This window comes from Phoenix dactylifera, unplaced genomic scaffold, assembly GCF_009389715.1.
Source record: "Phoenix dactylifera cultivar Barhee BC4 unplaced genomic scaffold, palm_55x_up_171113_PBpolish2nd_filt_p 000807F, whole genome shotgun sequence".
In the NCBI taxonomy this organism is placed as follows: Eukaryota; Viridiplantae; Streptophyta; class Magnoliopsida; order Arecales; family Arecaceae; genus Phoenix; species Phoenix dactylifera.
Window position 1 is genome coordinate 112,735 of NW_024068174.1, and position 20,612 is coordinate 133,346.

The 20,612-nt window shown below is 37.3% G+C and overlaps 1 protein-coding gene across 8 annotated transcripts; it reads right to left on the bottom strand.

Annotated features, from left to right (window-relative positions):
* Window positions 1-364: 364 nt before the first annotated feature.
* Window positions 365-13,838, bottom strand: LOC103720112 (SRSF protein kinase 2-like). 8 transcript variants are annotated; one of them, XR_005509141.1, is made up of 7 exons: window positions 13,408-13,830; window positions 11,677-12,465; window positions 2,339-2,386; window positions 1,895-2,265; window positions 1,004-1,049; window positions 760-791; window positions 365-689 (listed from the first exon to the last, which is right to left on the bottom strand). XR_005509141.1 is itself a non-coding variant. In XM_039120472.1 (4 exons), the coding sequence occupies exons 1-4, from the start codon at window positions 13,588-13,590 to the stop codon at window positions 2,162-2,164; spliced, it is 1,083 nt and encodes a 360-aa protein (XP_038976400.1). In that variant the 5' UTR covers window positions 13,591-13,838; the 3' UTR covers window positions 1,305-2,161. The 8 variants fall into 8 exon arrangements, 2 of the variants coding, with proteins under 2 accessions (XP_038976400.1, XP_008807895.1); XR_606075.4 differs by having other exon boundaries at window positions 365-791; XR_005509140.1 differs by having other exon boundaries at window positions 760-1,049.
* Window positions 13,839-20,612: the final 6,774 nt, after the last annotated feature.

Sequence of the window (20,612 nt, forward strand, 5' to 3'; positions counted from 1 at the left end):
GCTAAAAGTACTTTTGCAGATATCCTCTTTTCAGAAATCTACTTTTCTCGAATCATATTCCTAGAAGAAAAAATATTTCCAGCGAATCAAACGAGTCCTAAAACTTTTTTGGCTTTTATTCTTTGGCTAATCTTGGAAAGGTAGAAATGTGTGTGTGTTTCAGAATTGTGCTGTTGATGCTGGTATATAATTGTTCACCAAAGGCAGTCTTCCAAATAAGAGGCACTCAAGAGGTACTCAGTTGAAAGACTCTGGAATCTAGTGCTGCCATTTACTGCAAGTATTTGCGGATCATCTAAAAGAAACCATTGCATCTTGGAAGCTCTCACGACACAGTTTATTAAAGTGAATTTTGATGGTTCGGTTCGGCCTAATGCTGCAGGTACCGAGTTTGTTATTCGGAATAATATAGGAAGAGTTCTTTATGCTGCATCAATCCCTATAATTACAAATTCTGTACCTATAGCAGAATCTATGGCTGCATGGTATGGATTGAAAAATATAGTTCAGGGTGATAAACTTTTGTTCGAAAAGGGACTCAAATACAGTGGTGAAATGGATTAATGGGAAGGAGTCTTCGCATCATCCGGCCTTGAGAAACATCAAGATGATATACGCCACTCCAACTTTGCTTGTCTTCATGTTCTTCGAGAAGCAAATCAGGTAGCTGATTGTTTGGCAAATATGGCCTGCATTGAACATCATCATAAAGTATCTTCTCAATCCATTAGTGCAGACTGCAGACGCTTCGGGCATTACCTTCAAACGTTTGTAGCAAGTATCTTCTCTCCCTGTTACCAAAAAAATAAATAAATAACGGTTGCAAATGGTACTTGCTTTACTCTCTAAACAAGTATTTGTGACTCTAGTAGAATTTAAAGAAATCCTTGAATGTTCGTGCTGTAAGATGAGAATTGAAGAAGGATCTAAGCTTGACAGTTAATGCATTTATAAAGGAAATTACACACATCTCTATTACTATAATATAATGCGGGTTAATTACCTAGACCTTCATCCATGATCTTTTAGACACTGTCCTTGATAAAAACCTGCCCATAGAAATAGACAATAGTAGACCAGCCAGAGTAAGAGTGCATTTTGTCAAACAGGCGATCACAACCATAAATCTTAAACATGATCACAGTCATGCATGCTCTTTCTATTCATTCCATCTGTCCAGCACTAATGCAATAAAGCTTTTATATATACTTCACTTTTGAGAGCAAATTTCCACCATGGTCCAAATAGTTTCATTGGAAAGACAAGAAAAGATGGAGCAGCCTTTCCACATGTCAATCAAGTTATAGGCAAAAGTACAGCATCAACTTTCTCAAATTTAAGGAAAAAGCTCATACTGGTGGTACTTTACAGCTTCTGAGTCTTGAGGGCTGAGGTTATTTAAACTCACAGTATGAACTTTCTCATTGAGAGAAGGCCTTTATTATCAAGTTGTACACAAATAAATTAATTTCAAAGTTCAAATAATACATAACACAACTCACACCACACCAAGCTAGTTTTTTGCTCAAGCACTGCTAAAACCTCATGGCTGAGCCCCTAAAACTTTCAATTGGATCTCAGCAAAACAAATACATAATATCTTCTAAAATGGTTAGCAAGTAGAGCTTTCTTAACTTCAACATCGATAAAGCCATGTGAGGCCCTATCCTCCATATTCCCTCACGATCAGGAAACATATTCTGTAACCACTTAACAAAAACAAAATATATATATATACCATATACTTATAACAACTGTCTGATGATGTCATGGCCTATTGGCCCCTTGTAAGTTTGAAGCTGCTTCCTCCAAACAACCCTCAATCTGAAACCCATTGAAATCAATGAAAAGAAAATAATTGAAGCTTTTCTGTGAATAACCAAATTAATATTACCAACATGGAGTAGGATAATCTTTGCATGTGGCATGTTTAAAATATTTTCACTTGTGCGCCTAAACTTTGAGCTTGCTGCTCACGCCCATCTCCAGCCTTTCTACACTTGCTTCGATATTTTCATCAGTGAGCTTTTTATCTCTGCTCTTAAGCCATGGGTGCTGCAGGCAGTCTGCAGCTGTTGGCCGCTTCTCAGGAGCAAAATCAAGTAGAGGGCAAAGAAAGTTAGCAAATTCTTGGGCATCCGAGTCAAGAAATTTGTACTTCTCAACAAGAAGACGATCCAAGGGCCAGAATTTCAGCCTTCGGATTCTCTTCAGGTCTCCATGCCTGTCAAAGAAGTCCTTTGATTGAGATCCCGAAGTAGCAATCTGTGCTCAGGAGGATAAACAGTTAATACTTAATGACTGCAAGAGTGTTGGAAGAATAAAAAGAAAATCTCACCTTTCGAGGCATTTTCCCAAGTAGCTCCATCATCAGAGCCAAGTGATCCTGTCATCCAGACACAGAACTATGAATTAATAAAATAAATCCAATATCCAGAAGGCATTCATCTCTTAAGAGAGCAGTGAAGTACAAACACCAGAAAAACCACATGTTTCTTATGACCAAGAAATGTTCGATAGCCTACTCATCACGAATAGCTAGTATTACAACTAATAATATATAGAACCAAAACTTTCTAAATATTCAGCTCCAGAAACAAAATTCAAAAGCCAAAACAGAGTTACTGGAAGAACTGCGAAACTTCAGGTGCATATTGGAAAAAAAAACTAGTCCTTTGGATAGACACAATCTTCAGGTTAATGTGAGAAAAGATAGCAATGGTGCCAGAAGAAATTATAGCCACCCGAGTGACACCGGAGCACACAATCCCCAATAAAAGAAACAATGATAATGTAAATCAAGTTTCAGACAGAATGTATAATCCCTATGTTTTAAGGGTTACACGATCTGGTGCTTTCTCAACCAGAAGTCTTCTCTATTCATTGTCACACTTTTCTCAGCATAATTTAAAGATAAGGTCTATCTGATGTATAAGTTATACATCTTCTCAAAAAAAAAAAAAGTTATACATCAATCCAAATAGCCCGTTGCTTCCTATGGCTTGCCAAGTTAGTCCAACGACCAACATTTGTTTTTGTGTTGAATAGAAAGTACAATAAGCAGAGTTCCATATTGTGTTCAAAATAACTTGTTTCAAAACCATGCCATTTGGGAGACGATAACCAGTAAGTTATCCCATATTTTACATTTTATGCATGTCAAGAATAATCAAGGATATTAAAACACATTAAAAACGATTTATTTCATGACATTTAAAGTAGAAGTTGTCAACAACAAAACCACACTCATAAATGAAGGTTTGTTTTTCTTTCTTTTTTAATAAAAAGATACTGTGAACCAAGGTCCACCGTACCGGGTCCGGTAGGCGTACCGGTTGCCTACCGGACCGGTACGGGCCGGTTCGTACCGTGCTCCGGGCGGTACGAACCGGGAAGCTCTTCCCCGCCGGAACCGGGGAAGAAGAAGAGAACCAGAGGGAGCGCGGGGAAGAGAGGGAGCGAGCCCACCTTTGGCCGCCATCGGAGAGCCGCGGAGGGGCGTCGGAGGCCGGTGGGGGGCGGCGGAGGCCGGCGGGGGGCGGGGGAGCCCGCGGGGGCGCTGCGGAGGCCGCGGCTGCGGCCGCGTCACTGTTTCGAAAGAAACAGGGGACGCGGCCGCGTTTTTTTAATTTGGGGATTTTTAAGTGAAGTCGGCAACCGATTTGCCGACGGGCTCCCCCACGGGCTCCGCAGCGTCCCCACGGGCTCCCCCGCCCCCCGCCGGCCTCCGCCGCCCCCCACCGGCCTCCGACGCCCCTCCGCGGCTGTCCGATGGCGGCCGAAGGTGGGTTCCCTCCCTCTCTTCCCCGCGCTCCCTCTTTTTCTCCTCGTCTTCTTCGTCTCCGGCAAGAAACCGGCTTGTACCGGTTTCCACGGCTCCGCCGTACCGGTAGCTGGCCGGACCGGTTTGTACCGGCCCGTACCGGCCGGTACGGGCCGGTTCGGCATACGCTGCTGTGAACCAATAAAGAGAATTCTTCCTTCCATTTTATATCAATGATATCCAAATCCCTCCATACATGACACATTTTCACAATAGTAACTGAATTGGAAGCTGGAAATATCAAAATAAGTTTTTTAGAACATGTTATCAAACACATATCCATACAACAGTTTGATTTCATAATTATTTGATCTCAAAATTTCCCAAGGATCTGAATTTCAAATGTTGTATTATGGGAAAACCATCCAGCCAATACTAACAATTACCTGGCTATCTAACTTGTCTCAGGCAATGAACAACATCTGCAAGAAGCAGGGCATTGGCAAATTATGCATAAAAAGCATGAGCATACATAGAGAATACTTATGATAGGAATATAGAGATGTGAATAATTTAAATTAACTGGAATGGATTTATAGTGAATATTGTCTTGTGTGACAGGAATGCTGGGGTGATTCCATGTTTGGGAATGCTATATGTGGGTATTCCATGTTTGGGAAACTACTTGAACCTTAATTAGGTGGCTTCTTGGTCAGTTATCCAAGGTTACTAGAAAAGCTCTTTTTCCAAGGCTCTCTTTCAGCACAGATGGCCATACAAAGACTTGGACTCTCTCACAGGTTGCTGATGCAGAACAGACTTAAATGATTAAGAACATCGATGAAGATTTCAGCAAGTTAGGAATGTTTCTTTTTTTATGTACTCTCATGCTCAATCTAAGTTTTAAATTTGGCACATGAAAACTTTTTCTAAGAAAAGACTTCAAAAATTGGGATTTCACATGGAACACCAAATGGAAACACCCAAAAAACACATTGAAACATAAAGATCTTACAACTTCTCAATTCCATTTAACCCAAAGTAGGGATTGTAGACACTTAACCTGGTTAAAGTGAGATTCTCTAAAGCCAAGCTGAAATTAGTCTTAGAAATCAAGCAAAAAATGGCATAGAATGGGAGATAAGTACCTATTTCTGCTAAATATAAATCATATCACAATTCTCACACTAAACTGAAACATCACCTAGATAGTGCAAGCACCCCATTGTGCAACTTAATGCCTAAGCCTATGAAGCTCATCTCTGTAGATACACCCCATGTTGATCCTCAATATTATGCCGCGGGTGCATGAAGAAGAGAAGATCAAGGAAAACTTTTTGTGCATTTATAAATTTTTAAGAAGAAAAGTCATACGGTCAAAAAACTTAACACAAACATTTTCAACTTCAATCAGTAACACCACAATCTGCCACATATGCCAAGGTCCAGTATATGTTACCAAAATCAAATTTAGATGTCTTTGAGCTACCAGTTAATGCTTCAATTGCCATATCATAAGTTAATATTATTTTACTAAAAAACTAATCTCATATGGCTGGAGAGAGAAAAAAAATTGATCAGGTGAAAAAAAAAAAACTTTTACCTCGTAATTAGTTATAGGCAACACAACTGCCATGTAATAATATATATCAAAATCACATTTAGATCATGTTACAACTAATGCTATAAATAGTCATATAAGGAGTTCTCCCTTTCTCAAAAGAGAAGATTTTCTTGTAGTTGGAGAAAAACTACAGAAAAAGTTGAAGGTATATAGCCAAGTGACTTAGGATCTCAACCTCATCAGGAACCTAATTTTTGCATTATTGACTTTTTCACATTAAAAATATAAACTAGATCAATATTTCTTCAACACTCATTCTTAACATTGTCCATTGCAAAGTGAATATTCTTCACAAACTAATGAGTGGCAAGAAGTTAAAGCAATCACCTTCCTTGAAGACATGATCTATTGATACTAGATCTATGTCTTCTCATATGTCGTCTTATGGCATTCATTCTAGAAGTGCCACAAATTTGAAACTTGTGCTTTCACATACCAAGGAGTTCATCAAACATTCCCAAAATGCCATACTAGATCACTTGACTCATCATTGCAAACCCTGGATGGAGTGATGCATCACCCATCAGGACTTTTGTTCTTACACCAATTTGAGCTAATCTAGGCTAGGATTACAAGTTAAATGGTCACAAAGATTTAGGTGTGACTGTCTAAATATTGATGGTAATACTATTCAAATCCCAATTGATAACAAAATAAAATAGAATGGAAGAAATTTGATGCAAAAAAAAAAAACAGCCATTTCCATGGTTCCCATGGTTTAAAGAAATTAGATGTTACCAGAACCTTTAACATTCTACCTAGAGACTTGGCATGAGTCTCACATGTATAATGTCATACAGCAAAATAACCTCCAAATAACTAAACACTGGAACCATTTCTTAGAAGTATCATAAGCATAACTTTCAAGCTTTATCCCAACTATTTTGGGTCAGCTTCACAGATCCTTATTTGCCAAGTATCCGAATTAGCACTCCAATATTATTTGAAGCTTTTCCACATCTTCTCACGACTTCCAATCATGTTACTTTTAGGTCTTCCTCTTCTATTTCTATATTTTTCAGCATATGTTAAAGTATCCATGGTTATTAGAGCACCCTCGGAACTTCATAGTACGCCCACACCATTATGATCGGTTCTCCTTGGTCCTAGGCCTTCATACGTGATAAGACATCGCCACATGTCTGATGCCCTATACATACCTTTTTGTTTATAAAAGTACATCCCAATTAGCCAAGCTCTTGATGATGAGAGACAAACAAGAGTAAACCAGATAAAAATGAGGGTGCATCATCAAAGTTGGAATCACACCCAACAATGCTTCCATTATGTGATTACAGTGATCCATGTGTTCCTTCACATTATATTTTCCCAATAATATCTAATTTGTGCAACTCTTGTAGTTTTCTAATATCATACTCATTTGTCGGTCCAAGGTCTGTTGAACCAAGCCGAACCAGCCGATTCGAGGCATACCAAACCAGACTAGTCAGTTACCTGCACAATTCAATCCATTGATTCAAAACAAAAGGAAAGGGAGGAGAGAGAGAAAGAGAGAGAGGGAGGGAGAGGGCGAGGGAGAGGGAGGAGGAGAAGGAGAGAGAGGGAAAGGGAGAGGGAGAGAGGCTGAGAGAGAGAAAGGACTTGAAAGCCCTCATACATGAAGTCGGCAAACCATTTGCCGACTTCAGTTCAAAATCAGCAAACGGTCTGGCGGTCTGCTAGTTCACTTTAGTGAAGTCCGCAAACTATTTGCCGACTTCAATTCGAAATTGGCAAAAAAACGGTATGTCTCGAAACGGAACGATATGAACCGTACTACACTGCATCGATCGTCAACCAATACAAGCTCCGGTATTGCTGCGAACCTTGTAACTTGTCACTCTATCCTGGCCTGACCACATCAATCTTAGTATTTTCATATTTTATATATTTAACTTGCTTTCCTTTTAACCCACTCCATTGCCCAACATTATGAGTTATAAAACATTGTAGGCCTAACTGTTATTTCATAAAATTTTCCCTTTAGGCTATGTTTGATTTTCAGAATCAAAAGTTCAAGATTCGCTGGATTTAATGGAGTAAACTAACACTCTATTTGGATGAAATTAATAGAAGAGAAAACAAGAGAAAAGCGAAGGGAGAAAATCAGAGAAAAGAAGAGAATAAAATGACTCTCTCCTCTTGTTTGGGGAATAAAGGAAACAGAAAAAAAAAATCGAGCGTCTAGCTTCTCTTCTCTCCAAATCTCTCAACTTTCAAAGAGAAAAAATTGTGGGTTTGGAGAGAGATGATTTCTCGCCATTTCTTTTCTTTTCTCACCACTTTTTCCTTTACTTTTGGGACCAAATGAGTGAAACTTGATTTCTCTTTTATCCTCACCTTCTTTTCTCTTCTCTCTTTCTCTCAAACCAAACAGAGCGTAAGGGAAAAGTGGAGGGTTGACTTGTCTCACATTTCTAATGAAGTTATTCTGTGTACCAACTTTCAAAAAATGGTTGTTTTGCCTTTGAGAAAAAGTGATTTAACTAAGGCGCTTAAAGGACCATTTGAATAAGGTGGACAACTAGGTTAAAGTGCTCTTTGTTCCAACATAACCCCTACCTAGGCAAGCCTATTTATATTTCAAAAGCAACTCTCCACTTCTTCCAACCAGCTCAAATTCCATTAGATATCTCTTCATCATATTGTAAATAGATTTTAGATAACGAAACCAATTACTCTAGGGTATCTTTTTTCCATCAATATTAATTAAGGCTTCATCTTTGTTTTTGTCTTCTCTAAAATTGCATTTCATGTACTTTGTTTTTGTTTTGCTAATTTTCATTTATCCTTTTAGGCATTTTTCCATAACCCAATCTAAAATTTAGTCAAGTTCTTAACATCAATAGATTGTACATCTTTTTGAATGCAAGCAGTAAGTTCATTTGTAATGTGAGCAAAAAAAATATGGTCTCAACTAAGGAATACCGAACTGACCCGAACCGGGCATTTTAGCTCATATCGAACTATACCAACACTGGCCCGAGATGGTTCAGCCATTTGGGTCAGTTCGTCTACAAAGACATACTCAATCCCAAGGTTTGCCGACCCGGTACTGTGCCCATATGATGCCATGCCGGAATGTACGGAACAAGGAGAGGGAGGAAGAGAGAGAGGGAGGGAGAGGGAGAGAGGAGGAGAGGAAGAAGGAGAGGGAGGGGGAGAGAGAAAGGGATAGAGAGAGGAAAGGCAAAGGTGGAGACATCATGGCACCGTGATGGCGTCGTCCTCTACAGCAAACCCTGATCCAACAAACAAACGAAGGTGGAGAGAGAGAGAGAGGGGGGGGAGTCTAACCTTGAGCGACGTCTAACGTAAAGGCCTTTGCGAGGCAGACAGAGCTAGCAAGAGAGTACAAAGTGCGGGCATGAAAGCAGAGAGAGTGGGCTAGAGAGCGGGGAGAGTGGGCGAGAGAGCAGAGTCCTATGCATCTCGAAGCTTCTTTTGAAGGAATAAAACATACCAATGGAACGTTTAATAGCCCAAACCTGCAATAGCAACCAAACCATCCATGTCGGCTTCAGTTCGGTAAGGGCTGAACCATCCGGTTCGAGTCAATTCGGCATTCCTTGCTCAGTCCACTTTGATAAGCGTATTCAAGAAGCAAGTTAGAGTCACAAAGTTGCTTAAATGATCAAATTTAATTGTGCTTTTAGTCCTTCATCTTCAACTGTGTCCAGAGAAGACTTTAACAATTAAAAAAGGGCGTCTGACAACTGCATCTTAAATAGAGTTAAATTTTACATCCACATCCATGAGTTCCCTCACATTTTTCTTTCTTTCTTCATAAACAACTATCCTTTAGATCAATAAATGGAGCTTAATTTGGTTTCCAACTTAGTAGGTAAATTTGATTGAATACTAATTTGCTGGACTATTAAGACTCCAAAGGAAGGAACTATAAGGGTCATATGCTGCAAAAGGCCTCCATGGGCCAGCTGAAAAGCGGAATAGAATGAAGTGTAAAAACCTCTAAGAAACCTAGTTAGCTTTCACTTTTCCATGATGTCAAGGACAGAAAATTTCCTCAAAAACATTTCATTCTTCAAATAGCTACCTACTTTAACTCAACTTACCTAAACTTCCAGTAGACATGGGTTACATCATTCAAAAAAAGGATATTGATTAGTTTGGAGAATGCCTTATTCAAGTATCATGGATCATAACCCTCATAACTACTTGACACCACTTTTACCAAAAGAAGCTTTAAAAGATTTAGGTTGTTTCAGCTCAAGTAGGTCATATCTATAACACCCCATCATGACAAAACATTAATAATACTAATCTCTTCCCAATGCATGTTCCTCAAAAGTCTTGAACATAAAAGAACTCTAGTTTCTCGAATTGCACTTTTAATACCCAGTTACCTCCTTAACCTTCAAGATGTCACAAATATAAGTAATTCCTTATTTCCTGGATTCCAATCTTACAAAAGAACTTTTAAGCAAAATGTTGAAATTACTAATTCGGAAGGACACAACACTGAAAAGAAAATAAGTATGAATTGAAGCTTCCAGATGCAGCAAGGGGGGGAAAGCAATGGGCTATAAAAGGGCTCAAGATATTATGCCAATTTCAAAGGTCCTACCTCCAAATGTTGCTTGTGGTCATTAAATTCAATGATTTAGCACAGCCAAGCGCAAAATGACAACATTTTTTCAGCCATCTGTGGGGCCCTTAATTACATGAACAACAGATCAGTCCAAGAGCATATTTACGTGTAGCAGTGGGAGGCAAGGACCTCAAAAAGAGGGGAAAAAGGGTAAAGAAATGCCTATGATGCAGGTGTGGGATTGAGCTTCCAGGAGTCTTAAATTGAGTGCAGCCCTTAAGTAGAAACATTTCAGCTACTTAATATCAGGATTGGCTCCAAATCTCCACTTTTTACTACCAAAGGCTGGGTACAAACTTTGTGAATCAGCAATGTGAATGGAAAATTTGATAGTGGAGATCCTGATGTTGCTAGGTTTCATCGTTTTTGGTCCAACTATAGCTTATTTAACAAGAATACATATATCACGATGCCATGTTCAAAAAATTTGCAATTGGTTATAGAGCTGGAGTCATCAGAGAAAGATTACATACATGTTGACTCACCAATCTAGTAGAAGATGATGAGGGCAGAAAGCAGGAATTCTAATGCAGCAACAAATAGGTATTTACATGCTGAACACTGAGTATGTTTCATCCTCTCGCTCTCTTAAGCTAGTAAGGGTATCTTGCCCTGCATGCTACCATATCCACAAAGTCCTTGGCACATTCCAAAAAACTGTAATCATCTTAGAAATCTATATATTAGTATATTTTTCAGCTTGTAGAAGGTCATATTACAGTTCCATTATTCTAGTTGAGTGTCACAGCTTAGGATTTTATTTTTTTAGCAATAGCTTTGTTCAATTATGAAATTTATACAAATCATGGTATCATGTGGATTTTTTTCATGAAAGAATAGATGCAGATATTGTTTGACATAATGAACTAATAGGAAGTGATGAGGGCACAATCATTATGTATGCCTTGAGAGCAAGATCTGATAGCCAACAGCAATAGTTGGGGTATCACATGGTGGTCATGGTTGTAATTAGCTAATATGATATTTACTCTCTTACAACTCAGCGACAATATATTTCTGCCACTTACTACAATATCCATAAATTCTTTGGGCATTCCCACTATTTGAATAATTCCAGTATAAGAAAATTTTAAATTAGTAAAATAACATATTATAGTCTCTTTTTCCGTTGACTCTCCTGCAATGGATATTCCATTAGAGGTCTCAAAACTTGCTTATGTAACCAATTGCATATCCATCCTCTGTTGGTTCCTGATTCATTTCTTCTATGCATATATCTAGTCAATATCCTAGAGTTCTCATTTTATTTTTTTTTCACAATAAGAAAGATGAATTCAAGAATGAAACCCGATTCCCACTCCCACCTCATATAGTCATAGGCAATTACTCATACAGTCTGAGTATACAATTTCTAAAGTCATTTCAAGAGAAAGTATGTTTTTGGCATCCATAAAGAAACTAAATTTATGGAAGAGAAAAATTCTCAACAACGATCCTACCTGCACCAAGTACGCAAACAAACACAAGATGTTTAACCCAAAGAGATGCCAAGACAAACATCATTGCATGCGCATTACATGTTTACACGGATAAAGATTACTGTCCATTTACTTACTACTCACAGCTTTCCGTACTAGCATCCATCAAATCAAGGCAAGGCATTACATTCTATGGTTCATGAACCAGAGCAAGCAAAGAAGGAATAAACAAACATACCTCATCTTCGCTATATCCTTGTCCCTCCTTAGGTGTAAACAACATGTCACCAGTTGCAAGCTCAAAAGCAATGCAAGCAAAAGACCATATATCAGCTGAAAATGAGTACCCTGCCCGGAGAATAACCTCAGGAGACCTATACTGCCTTGTCTGAATATTATCTGTAAACTGCTTATCCACCCAACAAGCATTCCCAAAATCCACAACCTTGCATCTCAAATCAATCCCATCCAAGCTCCTTTCCCGCTGTGTCGGCTGCAATGTTCCTCCCATTGATGATCTTCTCCCAGATATCCTTGCTGCTGCCCTCCTTGCTTTCTTCTTCAGCTTCTTCTCAATGCTACTGGCCACAAGTGCCCCATTTGCATTGCCCTCAGGCCTCTCAAGGATTGGGGAAAATCCAGATCGCACAGGATCTTTCAAAGGATCAATGGTAGAGACAAGAAGAACATTTTCCAGTTTCAAATCTGCATGAATGAGACCGAGCTCCCTGTGCAAGTAATCAAGACCCAACAAGATTGATCTGCATATGTCTCTAACCCTGTTCAGGCCAATGCCCTTATATCTGTTGTACCGGATTAGCCGGAGTAGGCTGTCACCAAGGAATTCAAATACCAAGCAAAGATGCTGCCCATTTGGGCCAGCATGCTTAAAATGGTCCAGAAGACGAACTATGCACTTGGAATTTGAGGGATCTCCTTTCGCAATTGCTGAGAGAATCTCAATCTCATGAAGAGCAGCTTGAGCAAACTCTGCTGCACTTTTTTGAATTTTCAGGGCTACAAATCTCTGCAAAACAAATCGATTTTAAAGAAATCTTTAGATTGGACATCACGTCTGGAGAGAGAGAGGGGGGGGGGGGGGGGGGGGGGAGATTTTCCATTTATTATAAAACTAAAGTGGAGAGGGTCATAAAGGCAAGTCCATGAAGGACTAAAACACTGATTCAAATATAACATCTAAAAGAAGATATTCTTGACGGTAAGCATCAACTTAAAGTGATCAATCTACAAATATAAAATGAAATTTTAGATGTGGCGAAATAAAGGAATTACATTGATCAAACTCATAAAAGCAAAGTGAAATAAATATGCAGTCCTCCATCAGCATCCAGCACGAATATTTAACACTGATAAAGATGAAAATTGAACAAAAAGACACAAAAAGCAACAGATCTCTGCAATAAGAAAAGACAAACGCATATATCAATAAACGAAAGGAATAGAATTTATTGAAATTTGTGCATCTTTCTGAGAAATCGAAAGTAAAAAAGAAAGAAAAATATCACTATTTTATTTAAAATAGGATCCAAACAAAAAGGTGGGTAATAATCACAACAGTACAACAAGCAGATCACTAGAATCCAAGGACAGCCCATACTACATAACAGATTAAGAAGACATAATAATGAAAGAACGACCCAGGGTTCTCGATTGGACAATAACAGTTGAAGCAGCTAATCTCAATCCATCATGAGCCGACACAATAATTTAATCAATTGTCGCACGATTCATGCGCATAGCAATTCAAAGTAAAAAACCAAACGGAAAAAGGACAGATCGTAAAAGATGAGATCTTTAAAGCAGAAATCGCGTGAATTCCCAGAAAAAAAAACTGCCGATTATAAAATGAGGAAATCCACAATAATCCGAATAAATATATCCAAGATGAGATCTTTTCCATCGTTTTGAAGCAATCGAGGAAGGCTTGGGGGGGTGGCGGATCGAGTACTTTGCATCGGGTGTCGAAGGCGAGCCAGACGGTGGAGAAGTGGCCCCATCCAAGCTTCCGCTGGGCGATGTACCGGCCGCCGGCGAACTGGTCGCCGACTCGGACGGCGTGGTAGCCGCCCTTCCGGTAGGCGTCGACGCCCTCGTCCTCCTCCCCTGACCCCGACGACGACGAGCACGACATCACTCTCCCTCTCCGCCTCTCCCTCGATCTCTCTCTCCTCTCCTCCCTTCGCTTCAATCCCACTCTTTGGTCGCTGGAGAGAAAGAATCCCACCACCTAAGAAGAGGCGGAAGGGGGTTTTCTTTCTCTTTCTTTTTCTCTCTTTTTTTCCGAGTCCCGGGTTTCTCCTTTCCCCTTTCGTCGGTTGGGGAAACGGGGTCGTGGCTGAGTTTTTTTAACGTGACGCCGGATCCGACTGTGAAGCGATCTCAAATGCTATTTCTGGGTGCCTCTCTAGCTTAACATAATCTGCCCCACAGGACAAGGGATTTGAAGGTTTGTGGATGGTCCTTCTCGACGTTTTTATTAGCTGATAGCTATGGCTTGCGGCTGGGCGCGGGCTGGTGCTCATAGAAAGTGGGACCCAGTCATTGTGGAGCTCCAGCTGTTGCAGTTTGATTAGCCAAAAAGGATTGGCAGCCAACCTGAAAAGTATGAGTTACCGTTTGTTTAGGGTTGTGAGGGCAGGCTTCTCAAACTTTTTATTAGCTGATAGCTCTATGGTTTTAGTTGTATGAAATTCTTGCAATCAAAAAATATGGAACTTCTGGTCTAATTCAGAATCTTTGGCCTTTACAAGACAACAATGGTAGGAATTTACTGTAATAAAGGCTTTGTTGCCTGCCTCTCTTTTGAAGAACTCTTTATTGGTAGATTAGTATTAGTCAATTTCTAATTGAAGAACTCTTTATTTTCTTATTTTATTAAGAAAATAAGATACTTTGCCCTTCCAAAGCATGCAATATCACATCCTTTTACTGAATTTTATTATGTTGGTTATAACATATTTGAAATGGATTTTGTTTTACCTAAATGAACTAGTCAAGCTAGCCATCTTACATTATGCTGTTAAGAGACATGTAGATGCCATGAGGTTGGAGAAACACCCTTGATAAATCTGTAATTTATAGTAGCTTTGAGTACCACTCTAACCTTGGTGAAGCTAATTCATATTAATTTTTATTTATTATTTAAGATTAGGAAGGGCTATTCCTCGTCGTTTTTCTAGGAAGGGTTCACTTTAATTTCAATTGAACCTCTATACTTTGCTCCAGTGGCAAGAAGTGATACCACCTAGGACTAACAATAGGCTCATGTTAGCTTGAGGCCCATCGACCAGGCCAGCTTCAGTGGGGTTTTGGCCCAAACTGCAGCAAATTCAAGTTAGGCTAAGGCCATAGTTTCAGCCCAGTCTAAAACCTAGCCTAGTTGATGTAGGCAAATGATCCAAGGCTGCCACATGCTTAAACCAACATTACAAACATCCAAAAAGGGGCCTCATAAGTGTAATGCATATGATAGAAGACTATCCAAGCTAAAGAGAATAACATGGCTATACTTGAAGCTGTGAGCTTGAAGGTTAATTGTTTGAGAAACTTGTAAAGAGCTTCAAGAAAGAACATAGGATGACACTTGACTCGCATTTGTTTAATGAGCTTAGATTTTGAAATTTACATCCAGTCTATTAAAAAATGAAATGCAACACATTTCAATCTAAAATAAAGCTCCACTAGCATCAGTATGGTCAAAACTTCCAGATGAAACATTATCTTATATATATTTAGTAGTCTTTTTTCGTTATATCTTGAATCATTCATAATGGAGGTCGAATAAGAAAAATATGGACGATTTATTGAAGAAATGCTAGTGATACCAAACTTTTGGATATTTATGAAAATACCATTACATGGTCAAATAATTTAAGATGATTTTTTTCTCTATGTTGCAATAGGGTTTAGAAAGTTATTTTCTACCATTTACTTTGATGTTTATCATTTTATCTTCTTTTAGAAAATTTATATTCTGAGAGCTAGAAAAAGTTTGTTGATTTTAGAAAATTTCCCATATAAATATCGCAGCCATGTATTTAGTTTTAACACAAAAATTAATAAAGCTTTTCTTTTGAGAATCTTTTTTAATTTTCTTATATGGTAAATTGAAGAGCTTGTGGTGGGATGTCATGGTTTAGGAGAAGACTTTGTAAAGAGGTTTGGATGTCTTTTGGTGAGACCCTATGAAGACCTATTATGTGAAACTGAAGGTCTAGTGGAACGGAAAGGTGGCATGTTTAAGGTAAACCCTAACCTTATTTTCATTGGGTTGATGGATTATTGTAGTTTTGGTACAAATTTAGGAAAAAACTTAGGTCTAAGTCTATGTCATCAACTATCTCTAGTGAGTGTCTAGCGGCATAGATTATACCTTTGGAGTCCACTTATTCTAAGGATTCCAACATGACCAATATCATAGTTTTTGGAGATGTGTTTTGATAATTACACACGATTATTATTACATAGAAAGCTCAGAACTAAAATTGACATCATTTATCAAAATCACTCAATTGGCCAAAATTAACATAAATTAGTTTTTCGATTTATTTGGAATATTTAAACTAATTTTTATTTTTTTGGAATTTTATTTTGTTAATTATGGAATGTTGAATATTGCATGGAAGTTTGGGGTTAATTAGCTTGAGAAATAATGTTGATTTTGATATGGTACTTAGGCTTATGCTAGGGCTCTAGTGGCTATACTTTAGTATACATGTGATTTGTAATTGTTAAGTATTAGAAAAGATTTGATTTGAGCATAGCAAGTCTTCATTGGACCTAGGTATTTGGTAACTAACCTCCTACCTAAGCTAAAGTTGTAACTCTATATTTTCTAAGGCATGCCCTTGCTAATTAGTCCTTAAGGTACTTGAAATAAAATTATAGTTGAATGCATGTGATAACTTATCCTCTAAGCATTCTATCTTGTTTTCTCATAGAATACTATGTTAGATAATTTATGATGTTTCATGAAATTGAGAATCATTATTATGTGAAACCCCGTTTTGGAATTACTTCCATCAATTTTCATTAAAATGCATTTATATCAATTAGGTTTCAAATACTTTGGAAATTGTGGATTTTAAATTATGAAACACTTCTTCTGAATGAAATGTATCTATTTGTAATAAATACTTAGATTTTCATACCAAGCTAGTACATATCGCGTCAAGATCTTATAAAGTCGGTACAAAGCATTGTTTGGCACAAAAAGTGTGCTATCACTGACACACATCACTATACGTATACTCTCTTATTAGCATGTACCATTCTAGTTGTGATTCATATGGCATTTGTGAGCTATTGGTATGATACTAAAACTTAAGCTTTAATCATTGTTCTAGCAAAATGTTTTTTTGTTTATATATAAGTTAGATCAAGCAAGTGAATACTATGATATCGTAACTTTGGATTTTTTTAAAAAAATCATGTGCAATTATAATTATGAATTTTATCGTGTTGTTTCAAGAGAATGTTAGGATTATTAGAAACTTTTGCTTGAAAACTTGAACTTATATTTTTGGAACTATTTTGAATTCTCTTTTGAAAAAATGTACCTTTGGATGTGCTTAGAAGACTTCCTTGGAACCTTTCTTACATGTTTGAAAGATATTTGAAACATTTTGGATACGCATATATGATTTGAGGTATGGATACTTGTGCAAGATTTGAGGTTTGATAAAATGTTTGAGCCATTATAGTAACTTGAAAACAAAATGAAATTGTATTTACAAAATCATTGGATTTTGTTTGTTTCTTTTGGACTCCCAATTTGGCTACATTTTGAACCCCACCAATGGAATTGATATATTAGCACATTGATTGTCGAAAACTTGATCGATTTAGATCTACTCCATAAGGGTTAAGTCCAATACTTTGAATCCTATCATGGGGTAATATGGTCATAGTATCACAAACTGATGGGTTGTGTAGTTCTGAATTTGAAAAATGATTTATAAATTGCTAATTGAAATTTCATGTGAAACATTAATTAGAAAATGGTTTATAAGTTGTTTTCTAGAAATATTCGTATAAGTGATATGTTGGTTCCAAAAATTGACTTATAATTGCCCTTTGGTATTATATATGAGTTATTGGTTTTGAAAATGGTTAGCATATTATCGTTTGAAAATTTTTGTATATGAAATATTGATTATGAAAATCCTATCTTTTTTAAAAGTATATATTTTTTTTATGCATCAATAGCTTTTAAATGCATTTTCTTGTTGTACATGCTTGATCCTTCTAACTAAAGCTTTTGGTTACTTACTAGGTTTTTAGCTTACCTTTTTCTTCTCTCTCTTCTTCAAATCCCAAGGCTTAGAAGGTTGATAGTACGTAGGGTGTGAGCTTAGAGCGAGGCTTGTAGACCTATTCAACCTTGCTATTGGAAGTAGGGTACATCCTAAAAGATATTTGGTATATTGAACACATCATTTTGGAAATATTTTATAGATATCTTTCCTACATATGGTCAAATAGTTATAGGGTTGTGTCACATAAGTCTTTGAGATAAAAAAGAGTTCATGAGTGTCATCGTTGGGCAGAATGATCAAGTGGATGATTATGTATTCCATAGGAAGAATTGGATCATTTTAGACCTTGAAAATTGTTTAAACTATGAGTGAGTTTGGGCACTGTACTGATACAACTATTGTTATGTGCAAAGTCGAATAAAAGATTAGAGTGCTATTTTCTAGTAGTCACCAAATTAGTTGGCTTTGTACCATCGTAGTGGATATGCTCCATACTAAATAGTCAACGATATGAAAACCATCTCTTAGAAACCATTACTAGGGTTGAAAATCAATATCATAGCAAATGGTTCCCTAACTTTAGGACACAACTATGTACTATGATTTTGATTTTCACTAAATTTGGGACCAAACCCATGTATTGATAATGTTACTCTAGATCTATCTTTGATAGGGAGCACACTAGTTTATTATCCCTTATCATGAATGGGTGTAAAAATTATCCAACAAGGAATTCACCTATGGTATTTTATCCATATTAGAACAGAGACGCGTTAGGCATGAAAATTCTGAATCTAGATGATGTTCTGATCGAATTGTGGTTGCATTATATAAATAGTTGAATATAATAGAATATTTTATTCAAAATTAATTTTACATGTGCATCAATTTTTGATGGTGTCTATCATATGATCTAGGATTTTGATAGGCTATGAAATTGACTAGTTATGGGTTTGATAATGCTAGTATTTTCTTGACAAGAAAATCGAGGATAAAGGGACATGAAGGGACTAGATTTTAAAAATAATTGCAATGCATGAAGAAAGATTTTCCTTTCCAATCTATCAACCAATAATTTGTGTAATAATACATCTTTATGCATGGGAAGGCTAGTCCATCTTGCTTCATCGTGACTATGGCACACTTATTGAGGAAGATAGAATATAGTATATTGAAATCCAAATTGATCTCGGAGTTCCATATTTGTCCATCATTCTTAGCCTTTCTCTAAATCTCTCTCGAGTGGTCATCACTCATCAAACTCAAGATCGATTAGGTTAAGCAGATAGATCGAATCCTTGGTATAGAAATTGGTCCTTGTGAGTTGGCAAGACCCAACTGGGTTGGTCTTGTCAACCACTATCAAATCCTGATTAGGATTTTCTAGTATAACTTGCTCCTCGGATTAGCCTTTAGCAACCAACTATAACTAGAAACCTTAAGTAGCTAACCACACACCTAGGGATTTCTTGGTGGTCGTTATATGCTTAAGGCTTCCTAGGATGGTGCTACATGGCCTGAGGATTTTCACAAGGCTAACATTTCTTAATATAAATAGGAGGGGAGGTGCAGAATTTTAGGTCCATGAATTACATGTCATATAGAGATCTCAAGAAAGAGATCCCTAGTTGCCCACAGACTGAGAGAAGGAAGAAAATGATAAGTACGAGACTGCAAGGTAATTCTTGGAGGGTATGCCAAGTGTGAGTGCTTTGCATGGAACCTAGAGAAGTCCTCATTCATCTTCTTTCATCTTCTTATGTCTTATATCATCTCTATAGGTATCAATCTTAGTATGCATGTAATCTATGTTTCACTATGATTTCTTGATAAGAGTGATTTGAATTTTAGTATTCCAATTACATCGTGAGTTGGATTGTGTTGGTATCTATCAGCCACTACCATAGTTTTATTTTTCGAAACCTCTTGATAGTGGTTTTGTAGAACTTGTATAACCTTGGAGCATTTGTAAAATTTTGTGTTGGTTAAATATAAGGATTGTTTCGATGGTCTTTAAGTATTGTTTAGCTTGTGGTTATTTTGGCGTTCGCATGTGGTCGGTTCAAATTATTTGAAGTTAGAAAATTATGAAACTTTACTTTGCTTGCACTATTCCCTAGTTGTTAGAATTGGACTATTTTGGTGTTTGCCTAGTTGTTGCTTTGCATGCTCGTGAGGACAATCCTGGGCATGTGCGACGTCCCTCGACATGTGCCAAGCATCACATTTCTATTTATTTCTAATTAGAGTTTAGGATATACACATACATGGTGGTTATATTTTGTGAGTTATGACTATGTCATGTGACATTAAACTTGTTTAAATATTTGACTATGTGATTCCATGTTTAAGTTATACAATGATTTAGTTTTTTGTGTTTTGTCCTTTAGATATGTGTTTAATAGCTTAAGTATTATGTGATATAAATTTACAAATACAAGGAATTGACAATCTTGAGTAATTACTTTTATAGAGATATAAGTTCTATACTTCTACTTCATAGAGGTGTTATAACTTATAGTTCTAGTGGGATTTGAACCCCCAACTTCGGCTTTTGGCAATCGCTTAAATGACGCAGAACTATTCTAAAGTTAAATTAAATGTGAAAGCTATTTCACCGGCAGTTCTCATAATCCGTATTTTTTTTCATTATTTAAAGATAAATACTAGAAAATCTTACGATCCATGATCGATCCAACTCTAACCTCTTTGTGGTTTAAGATCCAATTTCAATCTTAGAGACAAGGCTCGTTAATGTTTCTTGTAATATAATGTTATCCTCATTTTCTCATGTGTACTTAAGTAAATCTTATCTTACGAGAGGACAACAATAGGAGCAAATGTTAGATTAAAATAATGTAAAATTGTTCATGCATTGAGAGAGAGTAGATGAATA

What these genes read in the sequence shown, in the direction of transcription:
- LOC103720112 (XM_008809673.4), bottom strand. Translation starts at nt 13,590, where the DNA reads ATGTCGTGCTCGTCGTCGTCGGGGTCAGGGGAGGAGGACGAGGGCGTC. An exon ending in CCTTCGACACCCGATGCAAA is followed by an intron (nt 12,466 to 13,407) that starts GTACTCGATCCG and finishes TTTGTTTTGCAG; the next exon opens with AGATTTGTAGCCCTGAAAAT. An exon ending in TTGGGAAAATGCCTCGAAAG is followed by an intron (nt 2,266 to 2,338) that starts GTGAGATTTTCT and finishes TCCTGAGCACAG; the next exon opens with ATTGCTACTTCGGGATCTCA.